This window comes from Aptenodytes forsteri, unplaced genomic scaffold (genome assembly GCF_000699145.1).
Source record: "Aptenodytes forsteri isolate BGI_AS27 unplaced genomic scaffold, ASM69914v1 Scaffold257, whole genome shotgun sequence".
NCBI classification, from domain to species: domain Eukaryota; kingdom Metazoa; phylum Chordata; class Aves; order Sphenisciformes; family Spheniscidae; genus Aptenodytes; species Aptenodytes forsteri.
Genome location: NW_008795194.1, coordinates 3886003 through 3908031, shown reverse-complemented (window position 1 = coordinate 3908031; position 22029 = coordinate 3886003). Strand labels below are relative to the sequence as shown.

Sequence of the window (22029 nt, the reverse complement as noted above, 5' to 3'; positions counted from 1 at the left end):
CAGGGTTTTATTGCTTGTTTGATATGATGCTTCTCAGCTATGATACACCTGCAATTGGCCCTGCGTTATTACCTGCTTTTGGCACAAAAAGGAGCGCTGTTTGTAAATAACAGTGCCAGATTCCTCTCCAACTTTCCACAGAATAATTCAAGTCAAAGCAATAGCAATTTAAACCAGCAGGGCAAGACTTACATCCCTGTGTGTAGTGGCTGTCAGTGAGAGCTGAGATCCGTAGTGCATTGCTGAAGGCACTCGGTGCCATGCAGGATCAGGATCTTTGAGCTTGTTCGGCAGAGGTGATGTGGGAATTGAGTCTTTTATAAATATGGCTCATTGTTTCTTGTGAAGTGCATATTACCTTAAAGAAGTAGAAAGAAACTGAACTTTGACTGCTGATAGCTCTTACAGTATTTTTCTAAGGGCATATCATAGCTAAATGAAATAGAAATGGTTTGTTGCAGTAGAACTCAGTATTAGTTCAGCTAGAGCCAAGAGCTTTGAACACTTTCTTTTTGAAGTGGTTTAAGGAAATTACTTTTTTTTAATGAAAAAATGTTCAATAAATTTATGGACCAGTCATGAGAAAAAAGGACTTATATACCCAGGTGATGCTAAACCAACTAAGATTTTAGGAACGAAGGTACTGATTGAGCAAATTATATTAGTAACTCCAAATTGCTAGGAGAATTTACATGAGTGCTGTTAGCAAAGTGCTCAAGTTCTTTCCCAAAGAGATCTTTAACCTTTTGTGAAAAGCGTTGCGAGTAACTTTTAGATTTGCAATATTATACTTGGAGAGTAAAGAATAACAGTTGAAAGTAATAAACTGAGTCCTGGTATCAAAACAATCAGACTTTCACATGTTTATGTCTGTCTAATGATTTTCAGAATAAATATTTGCAGTTTTGCTTTTCAGTTTGAAAGATGTATTTTAAATGTTGGCAATAAATAAAATATTCTGCATTGTGAATTAATGAATGAAGATTATAATTCATATTAACTCTTTCTAAAGGGGTAGCTCAAGTATTGAACAGGCTTGATGGGAAACCCTTTGACGATGCCGACCAGCGACTGTTTGAAGTAAGAGGCATTCAATTTTGTAGCAATAACATACTTTTTCAGCAGGATTTGGTATTTCTGGGTAATGCTGCTCCAGCCTACTCTAGGGAGGGGGGAAGAATATATTGTCTGTATTTATGGTTTGACATTAATTCTCAGAACTCCTCACTTAAGATTGAATCCTAATTAAAACAAATTTCTTGCATCTGATCTTTCTCATCTTGCTGAGGCCAGTGTCTTACCTGCATTCTCAAGATAACCTGTCTAAGCATGATTATTCCTAATGTTTCCAAGCAATTCCTTTTCATGATTAAGCCAGCATTCACCTTTGTGTCTGTATTATAATTTACTTCCTTCTCTTTTTTTCTTTTTAATTTTAGGCTTTCGTTATTTTTTGTGGCCTGGGCATCAACAACACAATTATGTATGACCAAGTGAAGAAATCCTGGGCAAAACAGTCTGTGGCTCTTGACGTATGTGTACATCTTAATGAAACCTTTTCTTGCTCATAAGTGTCACATGTAAAGAGACCTACTGCTTCTGAATTTATTGTAGTTAGCATCATTTTCTATATCTACTTCCCTGCACCTTAGAGTGTTGTCTTATTAAGGTAATGCTGAAGGGAAACTTTCTCAGGGTACGCTTAGCTGTGGAGCTCATGCACAGCTTAAGTAATTTTGAACATGGATATCTCATTTGATGCTTATGTTTTTTTACATTAGAAGGGGGGACAGTGATGATGGAGAATTTAGTTTCTTACAGGTGTAAGTGTAGGAACTAATGTAGGTGTTATATGTATTTTTCTTGTCCATCAGTAACTGAAAATTCCTTAGGATTTGATATTTTAGATAGCTGCTTGTTTTTCTAGTGTTACAAAGTAGAAGTAAAACATACTGTGAATAGGACAAAATTTGAAAAAAGTAATCATCATCATACCTTTTTTTTTAGTATCAAAAGCAACATCTCTGAACCCTTATCAGATATGTCTTTCTAGAATAAAGTCAAAGCAGGGATGGCTGGCAGCTCAGTAAGAGCTCTGCTGTGGGTCAAGGCCAATACATAATGCAAGGCCCTGGCACTCCAACACATCATGTCTTTCTCTAAAATACATATAGAGTAGCTAAAAGGATGGAAAGCTTTCTCTTTTTTTTGCCCATTGCCTTTGTAGGAATTTCTTTTCCTGTTTCTGCCCCCCCTGCCCATTCATGAAGAATGAAATCTACCAGCTCCTGTAAAATAAACTCTAAAATGCAGAACATTTCAAAAAATTATGATTATTTAAACTTCTGTAAGCTGATTCAACAGTAAAGCACTATTCTCTATTATATTCTGGAGACTTTAAACATAATTTTAAAAAATTTTTAAAAATAACCTTGGTGAGAACAAAGATTGGAGTTTTGAGGACAGCATTACAAATTTACGTTATTCCTACTAAAACAATAATTAAGAATGGTTTGAATGAAATTTAAGATCTTTTAAAAAGTATTATGCAAGACTGATTAATCATAAAACATTCCTTCAATGAAAGGGTAATGTCGCTAAGATTTCGGTATTGTTTTAAATTTCACATGCAATAAGAGAAGAAAATGATCTAGCTATCCCTGATGTGTGCACCCTTAAACTGTGTAGCTCCTTTGAGTTTATACAGTACCCACCATTCTAATAAGAACCACAAAAAGAGTGTTGGCCTGATTGAGATATGAATTTCTCTCTATATTAAAAATCAAACCAAACTGGATTGCTATGAAGATGGCATAATTTTTCTTTGCTTTAGGGTTGGAGATATTTATGTATTGGGGATCTATCCTATAAAGCACATAGGCATGTTAAGGCTTTCTGAAGTCAATATCAATAGGACTGTTTGTGTTAGGAAACATTCTAAGCATAAGTGGCTTTTTTATTATTCCTGTACAAGTATTCACTTAGGAGGGAAAGTTAAAAACTTTCCTTTTCAGGCCTCCTGCAAGATTCCTTATTCTTTACATATCATAGTCATGAATTACTATAGCCCTCATATGCCCCACATATTTGTGCAATATTACACCTTAGAATGAATACTCCTCCTGGCAAGAAAAACAAGCAGTGCCGGATATCGCACCCAGATACGTAGGGATGAAAGTTAACGTAGAAGTTTGTTATTTCCTACTGAAATCAAGGAAATTTAAATTTCTTGGTTTAAAATAACAGCTTCTTTCTTTGATCTAAAAAAGACTAATAGCCATATAGCTTGAATGTAGATTATAGTTTTGATAAATGGCCACTACGCTTCAGTGAAGAGTAATTCTTTCTATAAATGAGCTACAACTCATGATAATATTTGTATAAAGTGATTGAATATACAGCAGAAAAGTACTGAACAAAAGAATGGTATATTCTGAAGGACTGTGAATCCGTTTTTCAATAATAGAATACTTTATTAGTATTTATGTATTTAGCTAGGATGGCAATGAGTGGCATTTGAAAATGACGTTGATATCAGATGTAAAATAAATCAATTTTATATATACCATAATAAGATTCTTACGCAGATATACAAATACTGTTTTTCATATAGAATTCTCATAAGATGGACTAATAAACAGAAGACCAAAATGTAAATAAATGATGGGCAAAGGTTGACAGTAGGATGCCATAGGATTCAAAACCAGGCTAAATACTATTTTAGGTATTAAGGATGCAAAATTTGTAAATTATTAAAAGATTAGAATAATCAATATTAAGGTAGACTGTAAAAATCTAGAGGGGTATAATGAATGTGAATAAAAGAGAAGCTTGACGAGAATTTTGATATTAAGTGTAATCTGTCATAGCAGAAGACAATTTTACTAATCTTACAGATTTCTGAGAGAAGCTATGATATGGTTGGACAGAAAAATAGATACTATTTGAGGAAGGACATGATGTGTAGTTATAGAAAGTAAAACGTGGGACAGAACAAGTAAATTGGTGTTTGTTATTTATTCTTTTATAGTGCAGGAATGATTTCCTGTTACTGTAAAAGATGACACCTCTAAAATTGATATGAGTAAATACATCTTGGGACTTATTGCCACAAGGTATTGCAAGCCAAGGTCATTTGAGATAGAGTTTAGGTATTTGTATGAGTAACAGAGACATTCATAGATTAAAACAATTTCAAAATGAGAAATATATATCAAAGCTTTAGCACATAAGCAGATCGGGTGTTGCTGTGTGGTGAGGAGGACCTGTCCTTGCTAGTAGCACTCTGGCTCTGTGAGCTCCCTCATGGACCGGCGCCTCGTCCCACGCACAGTCAGACCTTGGTGGGTCCAGTCCACCGGATGGCTGTCGCACCTTCTGGAGTGCTTATTCAATGTTAGTATCGTCGCATAAGGATATAATGCATTCCATGTAAATGCATGCATACTTACAGGTAATAAGAGGAGGTGTGCAGTACCTTGTGCGTTATATTTCATGCTTTCGTCGCCAGCATGGTATTGAAGAGAATGTCAGGCATAGCATAGAGGTGCTAATTTGCATGCAGCGATGTGCCACTAGCAAAGGCGTTAAAGCTTTACAGTATAGCAAAAGGCATTATTTAAAGTCTATAAATCTACTCTCATTTTTACATTAAATTCTTTCTCTTTTAATTGTAGAACTCCAGGAGAACAATGTAGGAATGCCTATAATATTAAATTACTTACTGTCCATTATTCCCTATAAAATTCCCTGCAACATAAATGCCAAATGTATACCTGATAACCTACAATTAGTTATTATATGCTGACATTCAGAACTTAATTACCATGCATAAATATTAATTAAATTTGTTTTAAACGTCGTTGATTAGACTGCAGTACAGAGCCCTATTATTTCTACTTGTCAAGTCTACAAAAATGTTTTTTTATCTTTTGTTCTGGGGCAGGTGTTATCTTATCATGCAACATGTTCGAAGGCAGAAGTTGATAAATTTAAGGTAAGGATTTGGTTTTAGTTATTTCTGAAAATACAACAGTAAATTAAAATTGATGTAGATTATCTGAGAGAAGTTTTACATCAAAAACAGAAAATCATAACAATGATTAACAAAGGATGTATTACATGTTATAGGCTGTTAGGCAGGGAAGGTGGAAAAAAAAATCTTTCAAAGGATAAAGAGATGCAGTGATGGGCGCACAGTGGCAAAATACTATTGTCCCAGCACCAGCTGCTGGAACTGCAGTCAGCATGGGTTTGCTGGCCTCCTCAGCAAGAACCACCATAGGGAAGTCATACTACAGTGGGAGGTGAGGAAGAGACTAGAGAAAATGAGAGGAACTTGAGACTTTACATGCTTATAGCGTGGAAGCTGTTCTGTGTTTACTAAAAAAGCAGAGCATTCACTATCAGGATTGTGCATAGACTCCGAAGGCTGGACGTGAAGGTGAGAAATCCTCCTCTAACTTCTGTAAGTGCCCTGGGCAGAACTGTAAAGTGATGTGTGCTGAACATAGCATTGCTAGGGACCAATAATTATGTGTTCTCAGTGAATCCTGCCTTGCCAAGGGGTAGAAAGTAGGGGGAACGGTGACCTTGCTCTTTCATCACTGCCAGCACTCCAGAGCTGCTTTTCTGATAGGCTTTGTTTGTCCTTTTCTGCTTGAGGAAACACTAGGGAAACTTGGTGACACTTTCCTTGGCTATGAGGAGTCAGTGTTGTAGAGGACTCCTCAAAGCTGTTTGGGAGGCTTTCGTGGTGGGTATCAGCGTTGGTCTCCTGTATATGCAACATGCATCGGAGACTATGGTGAGGTCTGGGAAGGAGATCTGAACTGTTGTGACCCCGTACTGCTGGCCTTCACTGCTGTGGCTCCCTGGAACCTGTCTGGCTGAAAAATAGCTGTTTGATGGTTGTTTTGACACTTCGCTGGCTGGCTGCAACCTGATCTCTGCACCATGGGGATGGTTGAGGTGGAAGAGGGAAGCTGTGGGTGACTTAGCAGAGCTGATACTGTTGAGTGACCTGGGTTGAGGAAGGGCAGCTATTGCTAGTTAGCTAATTAGTTTGTAGATTATTGCCCAAATGATGGCTGTGCCTTAGAACTCTGTATTGATACCTGGTGATAAGGGTGTAATATTCTCCCTCCGTTGTAGTTATTGGTGCAGTTACCCACCCTTTTGTAAGCTGAAGATTAGATTACAGAATTATTGCTGGAATCAAACCTGCTTGAAGATCGTTCCAACACTGCAGCCAGCAGAACTTTTGAAGATCGTTCCAACACTGCAGCCAGCAGAAAATACTTTTGTGTGCTTAATAAGTTGTATCTTGTTTGGCAAAAAGAACACTGAACACTGTGTGAGAGGGAGGGGAAAGAAAGGGATAAAGGACCATAAATGTGTCTTTTTTCTCTCTTTTTTTTTTTTTTTTAAATTTTAGTTTACCTTAGAATAAGCACCTGTAATACAGCTTCTGTGACTGCCAGGATTCAACAAATATCTGTCTGCATACCAGAGGGCCGTACTTCTTGGTTGCTGTTAGCCATTGAAAGACAATTCTCCATCATGGTCTGCGTAATTGAAATAAAAGCCTGCTATGTTACTCTTTGGACTTAAATACTAGTGTGATGTGGAGCTATTCCACTTGTTTTCCCAGGGGTTTTCATTAATAGATTTGCCAGTCTCCAAGTAAGGAATGTCTTGTCGTTATCTGTTTACCTTGAAGCCATGTAACTATCCATTTAATGGTTAATGATAAGGTAAAGGGAAATGAAAAGCATTTATTCATTAACAACCCTGATAGATACATTTTTATAAAGAACATAGATGAGAAAATGAGAAATATAACCAAGCTATGCTTAAACTAAGCTGAGGTACTTTTTCAGAAAAATGTTCCCTTTCCTATATCCAGTTGTCTCGCTTTCAGCTCCTGACAAAATGAGTGCCAGGTGGTCTTTGTTAATGCTTTACACCACTGGTTGTAAACAAAACAAAACAACAAAAACCCAGAGAGGACCAGCGTGTCTTGTGGGCCTTCGACAGAGAGCTCATCCCCAGAGAGGGCCATCCATCCATGGGATGAAATTGCTCTCGTCTCCCCCCTTGCAGAGCTCTGGCAGCCAGTCTCCCTGCTGAGGTCTCCTGGGGTATCCTACCCTGAAATCACTGCTCTTTTCTCTGTTCATTATATTGTTATATTTTGTATAAGCCCTTTGTTATATTACGGTCATCTTCTAGACTTGACTGGCTAATAAACAATTCCTCCCTCTGGGGGTGTTTGGGGCTAAAACTGTCCCCTCTCCCTTTGGTGATTTATTGGCAGATGTTAGAGGAAATGTGTGTTACGATTTACCCAATGTTCTGATTCAGTCAGAACAGGAACAAACACACATGATAGAAACATCTAAATGAGAGTAATGCCAGTAGTTCGCTACTGGCTCTTGACTGACACGGGACCTAACAGTAATTAATGACTTTGGAGTGACAATACATTTGAGTTGACAACTTTTCAACTTATTACCCCAAACATACTGTAACTGGACCCCAGCAGCTTGGAAATAATTACATATTCTTCCTCCTAGTTCAAGTTGTTTATTTCCATCTTTGTCATCTTACTACTTTATAGTCTTCATAAAATGCTTTTCCATTAATTTTTATTTGCCTAAGATCTCAAGAATATTGTGATACAAAGTGAAAAATTGCAAGTGTACTTGAAGTTTATTTTGCCTCTGGCTTTTACCAGTGAATTAATTTTATTGCATTACAGAAAGCCTAGCAAGACTAGTTAAAGTTGATTTTTTTACTTGAAATTTTGTCAATAATTTCCTACTGTTATTGGATGAATTCATAAATATACTTGGTATCTTTTTAAACATTAAACATAATCACTGTGAGCAGGTTCTGTAAAATAAATAATGTTTGTTTCTGTTGCCACTAATCCTGTCTAAGAATTAATGAAACAACAAAAAACCCCACCTTAATAAGAAACCCTTAAGAAATGAAATACCTTTCTCCAGATGCTAGGATGGGAAGAAGTGCAGAGCACCATCGGTTGTGGAGCTGGAAAATACAGAGGGAAGGTCACAGTATGGAACAACGAAACATGAGTGTATGACAATGGACCATGTCATGCAATTGGCCTATTCCATATCTGATTTCTACAATTGTATAAAAACAAAGCAGCAACATAGATTGACATTGAACATTTTTTTGCACATTTTTGAAGGGATTCCACTTCTGGTGTTACTAGAATATAGCTTTCACTAATAAAAATCTGAAAGCCAAGTTTAAAAATGCTTATATGATTAGAAATTGTTCTATTAACGAATGGATGTTTCTTTTCTCAGAAGAGAATCCAATTATGTAAATCATTACTGTAAAAATTCATGTCACCAGTCCTTTTCATTATTTGCATTAAAGCTTTTGGGATTCATTAGCACTTATGCTAGCAGGCACAGATTTCTCAGGAGGCCAGTGCGAGCAGGACCAGTGTGAGGCTCAGATGCAGTGTAGGCAGGTGCAGGGAATGGAAAATTCACACCCCTAACCCAGTGAGCTTGTTTTAGTGATAAGAGAGGGGGCTTAGCCCTCCAGGTGGAACTGCAGAGGTCTAGATTCAGAGCCTGAGCAAATCCCTTAATCTTTGTAGGTGATAATGTGGCCCTGGAGAAGGTAATGGGAGGTTTGCCATTGATTTCAGCAGGATGTTGCTGTCTTCGGCTTTGTTTGGCATTTGTAAAATTGCATAGTAATGTTCCCTCTGTCATCTTCTATCTATTTATTCATGATGGTCAGTCTTTTGTATTGTATTTTCTGCTAGAACAAGATCTCTGAAAAAAGTTAAAATTTAAGATCCAGTCCTCTTTTTATGCCAGTCTAAAATGTATGTTAAGTGAAAACTTGAGTTGGCATGCAGTGTAAAATGGGTCCTTTTTCCTGAAAACAGGTAGGTTTTTAAAATGGGGAAAAACACATGGAAGCTTAATTAATAGAGTTTCAATAACAGGCAATTGAATCAGAATTAGTTATTAGTCAGAATTAATCGTGGGGTATCTACCATTATTCCTGTATTTGGGACATGCGCTGTACTTCCAGGTTCTAAGAAAGAGGATCTGGGTTTTGTGAATGATTTATAGGATTAAAACAAGAGCAACAAAAACATACAATTTATAGGAAGTATTGTACATAGACTCTCCATTGCCAGATTATTTTACTTTTATTTGCTACGCAATATTTTTCGACTTTTTTTTACATTTAAATTATGATTTAAAAAAAAATCATTTAAATCCGATATACTGCTAAGTTCATATAAACTGCATAATATTTTTTAGGTTTTCTGATACGTGCTGCATTACTGTGATATGTAGATTTCTGATAATAGGGAGAAAAATTAAACTTTACTTTTCATGGGTGTTTGCAAGTAAAACAAAAAAATCCACCTTGAGTGCAAACATTTCTTGCATATCTGAGAATGTCTGTCTGAAGTCATGAGCCTGATTTATCACAATGCTTCTCCTCACTTGCATCTACGTAACTACACCAAATTCAAATTGAATTTTGGCAGGATAAGCTAAAGTAATGCACCAATGAATCATACCCATATCAATATTCATTTTATTTTTTTAAGAAGTTAGAAATAGGTATGCTTTTAAAAACTGTGGCAACTCAGTTCTCTCTTGTATTTCAGACTTAAAAGACAACTCCATAATTTTGATTATGTACTAGCGCTAGTGTTTAGCTATAAGCATTTTTATTATTGGAATAGAAAAATGTAAGACTAGTGAAGTCCGATTAATCTAAGATTGATGCTATCCTATAGCATTGTCCTGTAGCGCCAGGTTTCTTCTCATTGAAACGCAGGCTCTCCAAGCCTAAAAATAGTTGTCTTTTAGACAAATATAGAAAGCCAAGATACATGAATAAAGAATGTAGAATTGTGTCCTGGACAGGATATTTATAGCAAGAGTTACTGACTTCTGAGGCAGTAATGAACAAGTCCTGTGACTTAGCAAGCAGTCCCACACACATCACTTTTAAATTTAACTAATATAGTTTCCAAAGAGAATGTGTAAACACTGTCCTATTATGGGTAATATACAAGAAGCTATTTTTAAAAAGCTAACCTAATTGTGCAGCTGTGAATGGTAGAAGCCAGATCAATATTTAATGACTATGATGCATTATTTATAGCCCTGTGAGAGATTCCCTTTTTTAGGTCAAACAGCACACAGGAGAGCTACACAACGGAAAGTAATGTATAACCTGCTTTACAGAATCTTCGATTCAAAATGTAGTGTGAATAACAATTCCTGTATTTCTCAATTCCGTAGCCTGAGGTATGGCTAGTTAAGACCTACCTCCACATAGGGAGGCTTTTGTGTCTCTCTTAAAAACACAGACATTTAACTAAATAACGATGGAAAGAGTTGAACCAAAAAAGGAAACAACTTTTAGGACTGCTGCTGTAAATGACAATATAAGCAGTTGATCTGTGAAAGATGATGGATTTAAGTGAATTTGATACTTGGAGTGTGCATTACATGTATGATACAAAATGAATTTGTTTTTCATGTGTTTTGCTGTTACAATTTTATACCCACCCTTAAATGCATAACAGTGGGCAGGACAATGAAAAATTGAATGTTATGTATTAATTTTATCTCCAATCTCTGTAAGGATTGGGAAAGCATTCCTAGGCTATGTTATTCTCTGCTGTGATGCCATCTTTCAATTTAGAACTATTTTAGTTAAATAATTTGTAGTAGTTTACAATAATTACATCATACTCTTCCTCAGTAATTAAATTTCAGAAAGGCAAGCTGGCCTTTGTGTTTTGGACCACTTACGAAATATTGCCATTTAAATATGTATAGCTAGAAGATGATGTTTTTATGCATTGATGACGCTGCCGTTTCAATCTGTTTGGTAACATGGGTTTACCAAGGACCGAAGGCATGTAATCACACTGCAAAGTCAGTATTGCAAGCCATGGTCCCAGCCATGCATATGGTGAAACACATACAGTTCTATGTAAGTGCATGAAGTTATTCACATGCTTAAGTATTTTTCAGATTGTCCCCCAAGACTAGTCACAGAGACTCTTGGACTCCTCTTTGGCTGTCACAGGAGGGTCTGTGCTGGCCTGTAGCTTTTCCCCAATGCTATTCCAGCTGCTCAAGTTCTACTGAGAGTAGTGACAATGGGGAAAAAATAAGGAGAAACCTTGAGGGTAAACAGGGCTTTATGTGTTAATATTGAGCTGTGTTCCCTTTTTCCCTTTTGAGAAACGCACGTGTTCACAAGATGTAAAACACAGTTTATCTTCTCAGCTTTTCCACATGCACTGCCCACGTAAGACCTAAAGCACAGTGTTAAGAGTTTCATAATTCATGAAACTAAGGTCTTTATTGTATTACATTATTTCATACACTTTTACATGTGCCTATGTCTTCAGTTGTCATGGAAACAAGAAGTCAGGAACACATTGCATACACTGAAAATTATTAAAGATAATAAATAATGATTAAAAATAAAATACTGGGGTGGTTATACTAGTTTCTGAAATGTGAGGCTGTCATCTGTTGACATCAGGCTAGTGCTCTGTAGTTCAAAGATATATAAAGCTAAAAAATTTAAAATTTCAGTGAAGAAGAGGAGTTAGGGAAAGATTGTTCATGGTCTTTTCCTCATACAATGTGTAGGTTTAGGAGCATCAAATGAAATCATCAGGGTACAGATTTTAATCTGACTACAGATCTCTCTTCAGCAAACATGTAGTTAAACTATATGGCCTATCACCGTAGATGTTAATGAGTTAAAAATGATGAATTAACAGAAGGAAAAGGCAAATGAGGACTGTTGTATGAAGACAGCCATCTCTGGCTCAGGAAATCTCCGAAGTGTGGCTGACCAAAGCCGAGAGGAGTGCACCAAGGAAATATGTTTTCTCAGTTCAAATAGTCTTCCCTTGGTCACTCTCAAAGCTAAGGTACAGGGCTTAGAAGGACTTTTGGTCTGACACGATACAACTCTTCTTATGTTATTAATCAGTGCCTTCCACCAGCACTGCTTGAGGGGAAAAAAAAAGGAAACTACATTCTATGCATCACTTTTTATCACCCAGAAAAGAGACCATGCATTCTGTGTTTAAAATGAAGGAAAATGTGCTTTGACTTGATCATTACTGTCATAAATCTCAGAAATTGCAGATACCAGGGTTTGATGAAAACTCCCGAGTTTGCTGAATTGTTTGTTTTAGTATGAGCTGTTTCTTTTCCTTTCTCCACCACCTGCCCCTGGAAGCATTTCTGGATTGTCCTGCTAAGCTATTCTTCAGCTCCTTGTCTCAGTGCCAGGACCTGTGATTCTCAGGTGCACTTCTCCTAATACAGCAGCCCTTCTCATACAGATATTGTTACCATCATGAAACCTGTTCCAGAGTGATAGGTTTTATTGAGAATAAGGCATATAAAAGAGCAATATGACAGTTTGTGGAAAAAAAAAAGATTTTTTTTTTTTTCACTTTAATTTCTTCCATGAGGCATTTTATTGGAAATAAAGTGGGATGACTTCAGTGTGTCAGAGGCATGAGAGGCACCTGTTTAAAAATTACTTTTGGAGCTGTTCTACTAGACTAGTGTCATACTACAATGTCTACCCTAATTTTAGGGATAGTTAATAGAAAAAGCTAAGGGGAATTCTGAGTTCGCTTTCAAAAAATTAAACATTCAGTTTTACTGAAGTTTCAGCATTTGAATTTACTGGCTTCGTAGTTGATCAAGACAAGATAAAATTGTTGCAAAAGGTCACTGAAAGGATTTCTCTTGTATTTCTAAAATGACCACGCTTATTATTTCCAGGTGAAAACATGGAGCTCCCAGAGTAGAATGTTCCCTTCCCTCCAGGGCAGATGAAATACGAATTTTCCAGGATGTTGTGGAGGGAGGGTTTACAAGGAGTAATTTAACCTGTGACGCTCAGGCACTGAGCTGCTTTCTGAAGGAGCCAGCCCTCTTTGGCTATAGAGGGGTAAAGGGAGGTTATAGCGGTCATGAGGAGTACATCCACCCTGTCTGCCCACCTCTGAATATTTGTAGTCTAACTGGACAGGTTCCTTGCCCTTGTGTTGTCATATCATCTGAGCTGAGTGGGGCAGGGCACTTCTTCGTGTTTTGGTTTTCCGTCTGCAAAGAGGGGACAGAAATATTACAATATCTCTGTGAAAGACTTCAACGTTTCTGCTTTCTGACTGCAAAAGATTTGTATAATGCAACTGTGTTGCATTTGTGTGATAAGCCTGCACAAAACCAGTTTATTTTGTAGTGTAGGAGATAAGTAAACCCTGTTTTAAAAAAAAATCTTTCTCTTGAGGAAAAGCTATATATGACTTGAGAGAGTTAAAGCAAAAGAAAGAAACCTGTGGCCTGGAAGCTAGATAAAGCCCACAATTTAATCATATAACCATGCCCAGACAATTTTTTTTTTTAATTTATGAGTTTAGCACATGTCATTAAATGAATTTTTAAAAGGGATGGGCTTCTTTCAGCAAGGAATAGGTTCTGGTCTGTGGATTATGTCAGGGCAAGGGCGTAATGCAGATGTCAATAAGGAACTTCCTGTGGAATTTTTTTAATATGCCAAAGGCAGAACGTATTTATTCTTACGTGTTTATGCTATACAGAATAATCTCTGAATACATTTACACTGTAGGTTAAAAAGAAGGGAGCTTAAGTGTTAGGATTAAAAAAATGTGAAAAACCAACATTGATATTCTGACTGCAGAGTAAAGACACATAGTAACTAGAAATATTAAATAATAAATGACTGCTTCTAAGATCAGCTACTTCATAGCTAGACCAGAGAAAGAAACTAGAAATATTAAATAATAAATGACTGCTTCTAAGATCAGCTACTTCATAGCTAGACCAGAGCTTAAATCTCCTTGTTAAATACCTTAACAAGTAATAAACTTCAACTACTGGAAATAACAGAAAATTAAAATTACGTGCATGGTCAAAACCAGTCTTTGTGCTACTTTTTTAAGAAAGCCTTCTTCTGTAAGGCTGAAGTAGATTTCAGTTGATTTAGATAATAATTCTAAGACTTTCTGCTATACTCTAATATTCTTTTACAGTACTAAAAAAATCCTAAGTAGTTTAAAATATTGCTGACTTACTGCTTTTAATAGTGACTGGGTTTGAGTTTCTTAGTAATTATGCACACTAATACAGTGGTACTTAACAGAAATTTTCAGCAGAGAACTAATAAAACACGGTTATTAATTTACCCATAGTAAAAAAAAGTGTGCTACTTTGCTGCTCTCAAATACTGCATTTTGTTATTTTTATGGGAAGTTTTGTATTTCTTGCATCTGTTTTCATATCCAAAACCACAAAGAGAACTAATAAAACACAGTTATTAATTTACCCATAGTAAAAAAAAGTGTGCTACTTTGCTGCTCTCAAATACTGCATTTTGTTATTTTTATGGGAAGTTTTGTATTTCTTGCATCTGTTTTCATATCCAAAACCACAATTGGTCCAGGACTTAAGAATGCTTAGAAAAACAAATTAGAAATAGCAATTGCTGGGGACATAGTATTGCTCACAAGTGAAGGTGAAATAATTTATTATCCAACAGACCTGTTGTCTGTCCTTCAATCTGATTGGTCATCATAATCCACAAGAATGTCTTGTCAGCTGGAAAGCATCGAGGAATAAATACGGTTCAACATTGCTGCACCATTTAGCCAACAACCATGCAAAAAGTGATAAGGCATAGAATACATACAAAATGTCATGCAAGCCTGAGGAATATCTGATGAATGATTAAAAAAAAAAATCAACACTTGTCAAATGATAAAGTAGTATGCTTCAGTCAGTGACAGACTTGGGAATTTATATTTGGAAAGGTTTTCAAACAGGAAGAAAAATCTAGCTAGCAAAGATTTGTGCACTCAAATTGGACCAGAATAATTTAAAAAATTGGGGTACTTCAGTGAATGATGGTACTTTAGGACTTCTTCACTGTGGGTTTATCATGATTCTTTCACCATCAGTAAGGAGCAAATTATTGCCCACGCAGTTGATAGACATCCTCGGGGCTAGCCCTGTATGTGACAGCTCACTGTTCCGAGACCTGCATTCCCAGACTGGCCCAGTAAGACCATTGCACTGTTTGTTTTAACTCATGGAAGAAAGAATTCTTCAAAGAAATCCAGAAAAATGGCATAATATTTCACATTCAAAATTATTCTTCATTTATCTGTGCTTGGATTCCCTTTGTAGCCCCAGCAGATTGACAGTTATAACTGGGAATTTTCTGGTTAAAAAATCAAGTTGATTTTCACCAAACTTTATTTGGATAGAAATTTTCTAATTGGCATTAATATTATCAATGTTAATTTTAGAATTTAAACAAGTTCCTTAGTAGTTGTACTGATTTTAAAACCAGGAAAAAAAAAAATCTTTTGTTTTCCCTAGCATATACCCTACAAAAGGAAAAAATACTTTTCTTTGTTTATTTCTGCCTCTCTACAGTGTTCTGGCTGCAAACAGTTGTTTGTCATAAATGTTTAGTGGCATTGATTTTAAATTATTAATGGCAATATTTCTATGGGCAGTTTTTTTACAAAATATTTTACAAAAGGAAATATAAATGTCCCCTAAAGGAAGAAGGCGGTGTCCTGTAGTGGCTTTTGACGTTGCCAACGAGTTCATATTGGAGCTAGAACCTTTTTATAACTAAAACTCCTGAAAGTGAAGAATGGGAAATAGATGAGAAATGTTTTTCTGAGATGAATCTGTTTGGCCACTGGGTGCCATCCTCGCTCCACTTTAAGGCTGATCGCCTAGCAGAATTTCTGTTAAGCTGTAAAATCCTGAAAAAGGTAATACCAGTGCAATTTCACATCATCGTAATGTTGGGGTGTGTGCATGTAGTAGAATATGTTAGCAGCACAGGCGACATGTCCTTCTTGTGTGAGTCACCGAGAGACTCGGGAGAAATATCCTCACGGGTTCCAGCCATATTACATCCACAGTCTCATATCCAGCAATTTCTTTCTTGCATTATTCCATCAGCTGGTAAGAGTGAGGCTGTGCTGAAAGACCTGTGTGTGAGTGACCGTGCTCCTGTGCAGTACTAACTTAGGCTCTGGGATTATTTGAAGGAAAAATTACACGGATACATGCTTGTTTTCTAGATCAATTCATATTTGGGGTGTACGGGCCTCTGTCATCCAAGCAAAACTATATCTAGCATATATTATGTAAAAAATATTTGCGATTACAACCTTCTACAGGTTATTTATTACACTGTTTCATTGTCTGCCTGGGGGGGATTCCTCTATTGTTTTAGTCTCCAAAGTCTCTTGTTTTAGTCTAGGCAAAACCCCAGGCAGAGTAAATGTACTTTCCAACAGAGAAATTATGTCAGTAGCTCTGCGTTTTTAGTCTTTCAAATCTGAAGTGTAAACACTTTAAATGTATGAGAAATAGACTCTAAGGCTTCTCTTTCTTGCTGCAACTGTATGGAAAATGTGCAGATTGTACCCCAGGCAAAAACAGGAAACTGAATATTTTATGAGGCCATTTCTGTGAAGTGTTCTGTCATCTTGTGCTTTGCAACAAGCTACACCCAGCTCTGAACACACACAAAAAGGCTGAGAACATCAGATATCAGTGTTTTCCAGCACCTGTGTGATCCCCCTGCGCATACAGCATCCTGTTTGGTGCACTTATACGTAACTCAACTAACCCTGCTTTCTGTGCTGCCATGCAGCAGCATGTGTTTTGTCCCAGGCATACAACAAGCTTACGGGCACACAAAAAACCCCACCCCAAAAGAATAAAAAATGATTTATATTTATGGTCTTCATAAACTCTACTGTTAAACTGATTTCAGGTATCTACTTGTGTTATCTGTACTTACCCTGAAGGAGGCCTGTTGCTGCGGGTGGTGGTAAGGAAAGATTGTAAGTGGCATGATCACAGCAACACCATGGCAAGTTGTGGCACGACGTGGTCTGTGGGTAGTGCCTGCCCCAGGGTCGCATGGCAGGGACCCAGCGAAGACCTTTGAGACCTTGGTGAGCTGGGTGCTGTGCGGCACAGCAATGCAGCCCCAGTAGGGTCCCGTATCCAGATCCTTGCCTGGCTCAGTTCTCGCTTGTCTGCATATTGACTGCCTCTCTGTTTGAGTCAGTGGTGGCTGAGGTATTTGTGCACCCCACAGCTTTGTGGCAGGCATGGACAATCCTCAGTGTCCCTAAAATGGAGTCATGCAGACAGACCTCTTCACTGAGATTCGTACCTCCTCCGGTGATGCTGCGGCCCCTCTGCAGCACTGTCTAAGCATAGGAGAAGACGTTATATTCACAATATTAATTTGGCAGATGCAAGGTGTCTAGGAGGAAAGGAACAGTTATATCAGTCAAATATCATAAGGGTATTTTCATAGGGGCCAGTTAAATGTGTGTTATAAGGCCTTCATTAAGAAGCTCATGAATAACAAGAAACAAGTGTTTATGGCTGCGCTGCAGCTTTTCACCTCAAAGTCGTGATAGATGAAAGCAACTTTTGTTTAAAAAACACTTATAAAGCTAGTAAAATATAGGTAGTAAGCAAAGAGCTAAATAAATATAAGATTTAAGTGCCTATTATTTGTTTTCATTGAAAGAGCAGGATCTGTACATTTTATTTTTTCTCAGAAAACACATGGTGATTAGGCTGTGAGTTGCGTGTGAACTAGAGCTCTCTGCTGCTCTGCGGGTTGGGTGCTCAGGCTTTCTCTGCTGGTGTGCTTTGTGTGATGAAGGATGCTGTGGAGGATGTACATTCTGCTATGGGGAGAGGAGTTGGGCTCTGCGTTCACAATCTGCCCTGCAGAAGCCTCGCACAGGATAAACCCTCTTGGCTTGTTAAACTGTAGCAAGATGAAGCTCTGGTTTTTTTGAGAATTCTCTTTTGGGCAGTCCTGGGTGCTCCTAGGGAGTGATTTATGGATTCAGAATAGGATGGGTAGATTTCTTTTAAACCTGCAATCGGAACTTGATGAAAACTAAGGAGAAAAAGACAAAGATAAAACATATTTTAAGGGTAATCACTGCAATGTTCTCTGTACCTTTTCTGTAAACGTGTGTTGTAAGTTTGAAGGTATTTTCAATATTATCTATTGTCTACCTGACAATATTCTGCTATAGCTGTCCCTCTAGCATATCTGAAATAGGACTTTCTCCTCAGTGGAGCAGTAGCCCACTCATATATTTGCATAACTTTCACCACCAGTCACTGTGCTGCCAGCCTGATTTGTCGCAGGTGCTCAGAAAGAAAATTTCGGTGGCCAGCAGCAACAGCACCCAGTGCCATTGCTGTGCACTCCTGCAGCACCGCCACGGCCCCACAGTGGCGTGTGACCAGTGGTCCTGCAGATTGGCTTGGGTGCAGTGAGTGCTGCTGGAGTACGCTGGGACAGAAAATAGTACAATACCAGTGTACGTGCCACTGTGGCACTGATGGGGTTTTTGAGGTTTTATTGGTTTTGTTTTGGGCTTTTTTTAGTGTCTGTTCTTGGCAACACCTTCACTTCTTTCTCATGTGCTCTCTCGCACCATGTGGCCAACTGAGAATTGTAGGGCACAATTTGGGCTGTTTTGCCACCAAAAGAGCCAGTTCCTCCCTGTGCCTTCACATCACGTTCTCTGTGAGAAGAATCCTGTTCCTTCCACCCTTAATCAGGTCTTTCCTCTTCTGAGTCTTCAAGGAAGCAGCTAGAGCCTTCCCTCCCCTTTCTAGGTAGTCTTGTGGAGGAGAAGGCTACCTTGTATCCCTCTTCCCTCACCTTCCCACACTTACAGGTATGAGGGCGTCAGTCCGCATTACCCATTCTGCTCTTCGTGGGAGCAACAAAGCTGACTCTCTGCCTACCAAAACCAAGTAAGGCTGTTGTGGGAAATGGCAGCCTGCATGCCTGACGCTTTTGTATCACTGAGAAATACTTGCCCTAGGTTTGCTGCTTGTGTTTGTTTCAAATTCTGGGACGGAGACTGAATAGAGCCTTTTGTACGAGCTTCTCATCTACAGCAATGGTCATAAAAAGTCGACAGTTGCTAGCCTGTAGTATGTGACACACTGGTTATTTCCTAATCACCATAAGCCAAAAGGACGAGAACACTCCCCTGCGCGCCTCGGGAGATCATTGTGTCGAATGTGCATGCCCTGTAAAACTCCAGTCCTAGGCTGCTGTGGTTATGGACTTTGGCCGTAAGAATAATAGATGCTCAGACCATTAATTGCTTTTATTTTATGTCTCTATTCTTTTAAAATAGAAATTTCTTGTTCTTTTTATAGGCTGCCATATATTTTGTTTCTGTGTACTAGGAAACATCTTTAACATCAAGGATTGATTTTTAGCAACATAAATAATGTATTTTGTGTCTTTTCTGTTACAGTTTGTAACAAAATTTTAAATGTAATATTTTTATCTCTGAAATTTATTATTCCTTTTGATGGGTCCCAATTTCAGAAAGTGGCATGTTCAGACAGGATTGATTGACTGATCGGAAACATTCAAAGTACTCTCAGCTTTTTAGCTATAATTCTGGGCTTACCTTTGGAAATAGCATGTGTAATGCTGTAATGACATATCTTCCCTTGCCCTTTTAAAAATAAAATTCTAAGAAGACAAATCCTTTTCTCAGGCGCATATAGCTTTATAATAAAAGCAGAAAGTAAACACTATATTTTTGTCCTAAGCCCACAGTGCGTGATAATAAAAAAAATTCCTAAATGCTATATTTGATAGTGATATGTTGCTTAATGGCTGCTTTTTTTGTTCTAATAGAAGGAGCGGAAGAAATAGCTTTCTTAATGCCTTGAAGTTTCTCTTTTAATTAAAGCAAATACAAGTATTCATACTAAGCAGTAGTTATGTTTGGTAGATGGTCAAACCAAATATAACTTTTTGAAACAAGACTAAATGCAACTTTCTTTGTTCCACGTTTCATGTCTAAATTCCACGTTATGCTGTTAATTTGCCAGTTGAGGATGAAGCAGTATGCACCACATATACGTGCTTCAGCTGCAGATTTTGAAGCTGCGTGCAAGGGCAGCATTATTCTTGGTTTACACATGTGAAACCGACTAAAGCAATGAGTGACCTTTTCCAGCAAAGGGCTCAGACACCTACTGCGGGACTTTGGGCAGAGCTTGGGCATTTGATTTCACAATTGCACCCCTCTGCTTATCTGCTGGGTTACTCTGAAGAGGTTTAAAATACATAAATCCTGTTCCAGGGACTGTTGATGTCTTTTACATCTGAACAGTTGTTGGATAAAACATTCACAGAGTCTGGCACACAGAAACAGGGAGGATCAGGAGGAAACAGGTGGATCTGACGGTGGCAAAGCGTATTTATATGGCAGCGTGACATCTCCTTAGCTCATGTTTTCATCCAACTGCCTTCAAATTAGTCCAAAGCCCCACTCCTATCTCATTCCAGTCTCCAGTTGTGGTTATTTGAGTATCCCTTCATACAGTGACCTCATTCAGAGAATTGGAATTTGGTGAAAGCTGTTGAAGGGCAAATAAAGTTGTGGGGTTTTTGACCCTGCTTGAGCAGGGGCATTGGACTGGCTGGTCTCAAGAGCTCCTTTCCAACCTAAATGATTCTGGGCGATTTCACTCCCGAAGGCAGCAGCAGTGCTACTGTGATAATCACATTAAGAAATCTTTAGAATCAAAATCCAGAGGATAATACATGTGCACACTTTAAGTCTCTTCCACACCCACTCCCCTTTACTGTAAATATTATAAAATTCCCTTTAAATGCCGCTGTCCTGCTTCTGCTGCAGTTGGTCATTGGAAAAGAGGTGCTAACTCAGCATTGTGAAGGGCAGAGGGACGCCATGCACAGTCTGCAGTAACAGATGGAGGCCTTTAAAAGCCGGGTTGCTCTGGGCATTAAAACATCCCTGAGCTGAAACATTTGATTCTTTTCCCTTTGGAGAGAGTAAGAAATGTGTCAGACTGGAACATAACATGCTTTGGTCTTCCATGGCTATGAAGAAGTGCAAAATTTGTCCGTTACTGCTGATAGCTGACTATAAAGGTACATTTTAAAAGATGCCTGCAGCTTTAAATATAAGCAAGTATCTTAAAGGCTTTCATGCATGAAAAGAACCCTTTACAAATAAAAATCTTTGCCGTCAGAAAATACTGTCTCCAATGTGGCTTGATAGAAAATGAAGCGAGAGATAAAGAAGGCATCGCATTTAAATATTCTCCACTTTGATGCTTTCTGTGCAAGTTTTGATGATCAGCCTTTAAGGTTTTTCAGTTCCTAATCTTCTGAGAGAGATTCTAGGTGAAGAGATAGGTAGGTGAAAGGGTAGTCTTATTTTTTTGTGTATGTCACGTTGTCTGAAGCTCCAGTGTCACTATAGAGTATAAATGAGGTCAGATCCTGACCCACTATTGAAATCATAGTATATGGACTCCTGACTTAAACAGTCCCCCTGGGAGTTAAGAGGCGTACCATATTGTTTTGCCATTCTTTTGCTACATTGGGACATATATTTCATGGGATATCTTTATATGCTATATATATATATATTCAATTTTCTTGTTACTTTTTCTCCATCAGTCTGGTAGTATTTTCTGATTTAGGAAACCTTGCTAACCATTCCACATGTCATTGTCCGTAGGGCTATATAAAAAGGGGACTGTATTCAGTAGTGGAAGTTCTTGTTACAGAATAGTTCTGATATTGCATGGGAAAGAAGCTGAGCATACCAAATGGCAGAATGTGCTATTTTTTTTTTAGTAAAGCCATACTAGTATACTTATCAGCAGGTTTCAAAATGCTTTCCTCGCGTAATAAGCACTGATGTCTTATCCACATAGGTAGTAAAACTGAAGTACAGAGAGTTTAAGCTGACACAGCAAGGTAGGATTTCAGTCCAGTGTTTTCTGTGTTTAGCTGGACTGCTTCCATGGTAGTGAACGTTTTACAAGGAGAAAGAATGCTTTCTGAAGA

At 37.9% G+C, this 22029-nt stretch overlaps 1 protein-coding gene across 1 annotated transcript in view; it reads left to right on the top strand.

Annotated features, from left to right (window-relative positions):
• The window catches only part of PDE11A (phosphodiesterase 11A), a 145675-nt gene that overhangs the window by 78102 nt on the left and 45544 nt on the right, over positions 1-22029 (top strand). The window contains exons 12-14 of the mRNA XM_009278683.1: positions 1013-1080; positions 1440-1532; positions 4946-4996. Of these exons, the coding sequence (XP_009276958.1) occupies positions 1013-1080; positions 1440-1532; positions 4946-4996 (212 nt within the window). The remainder of the gene's footprint in view (positions 1-1012; positions 1081-1439; positions 1533-4945; positions 4997-22029) is intronic.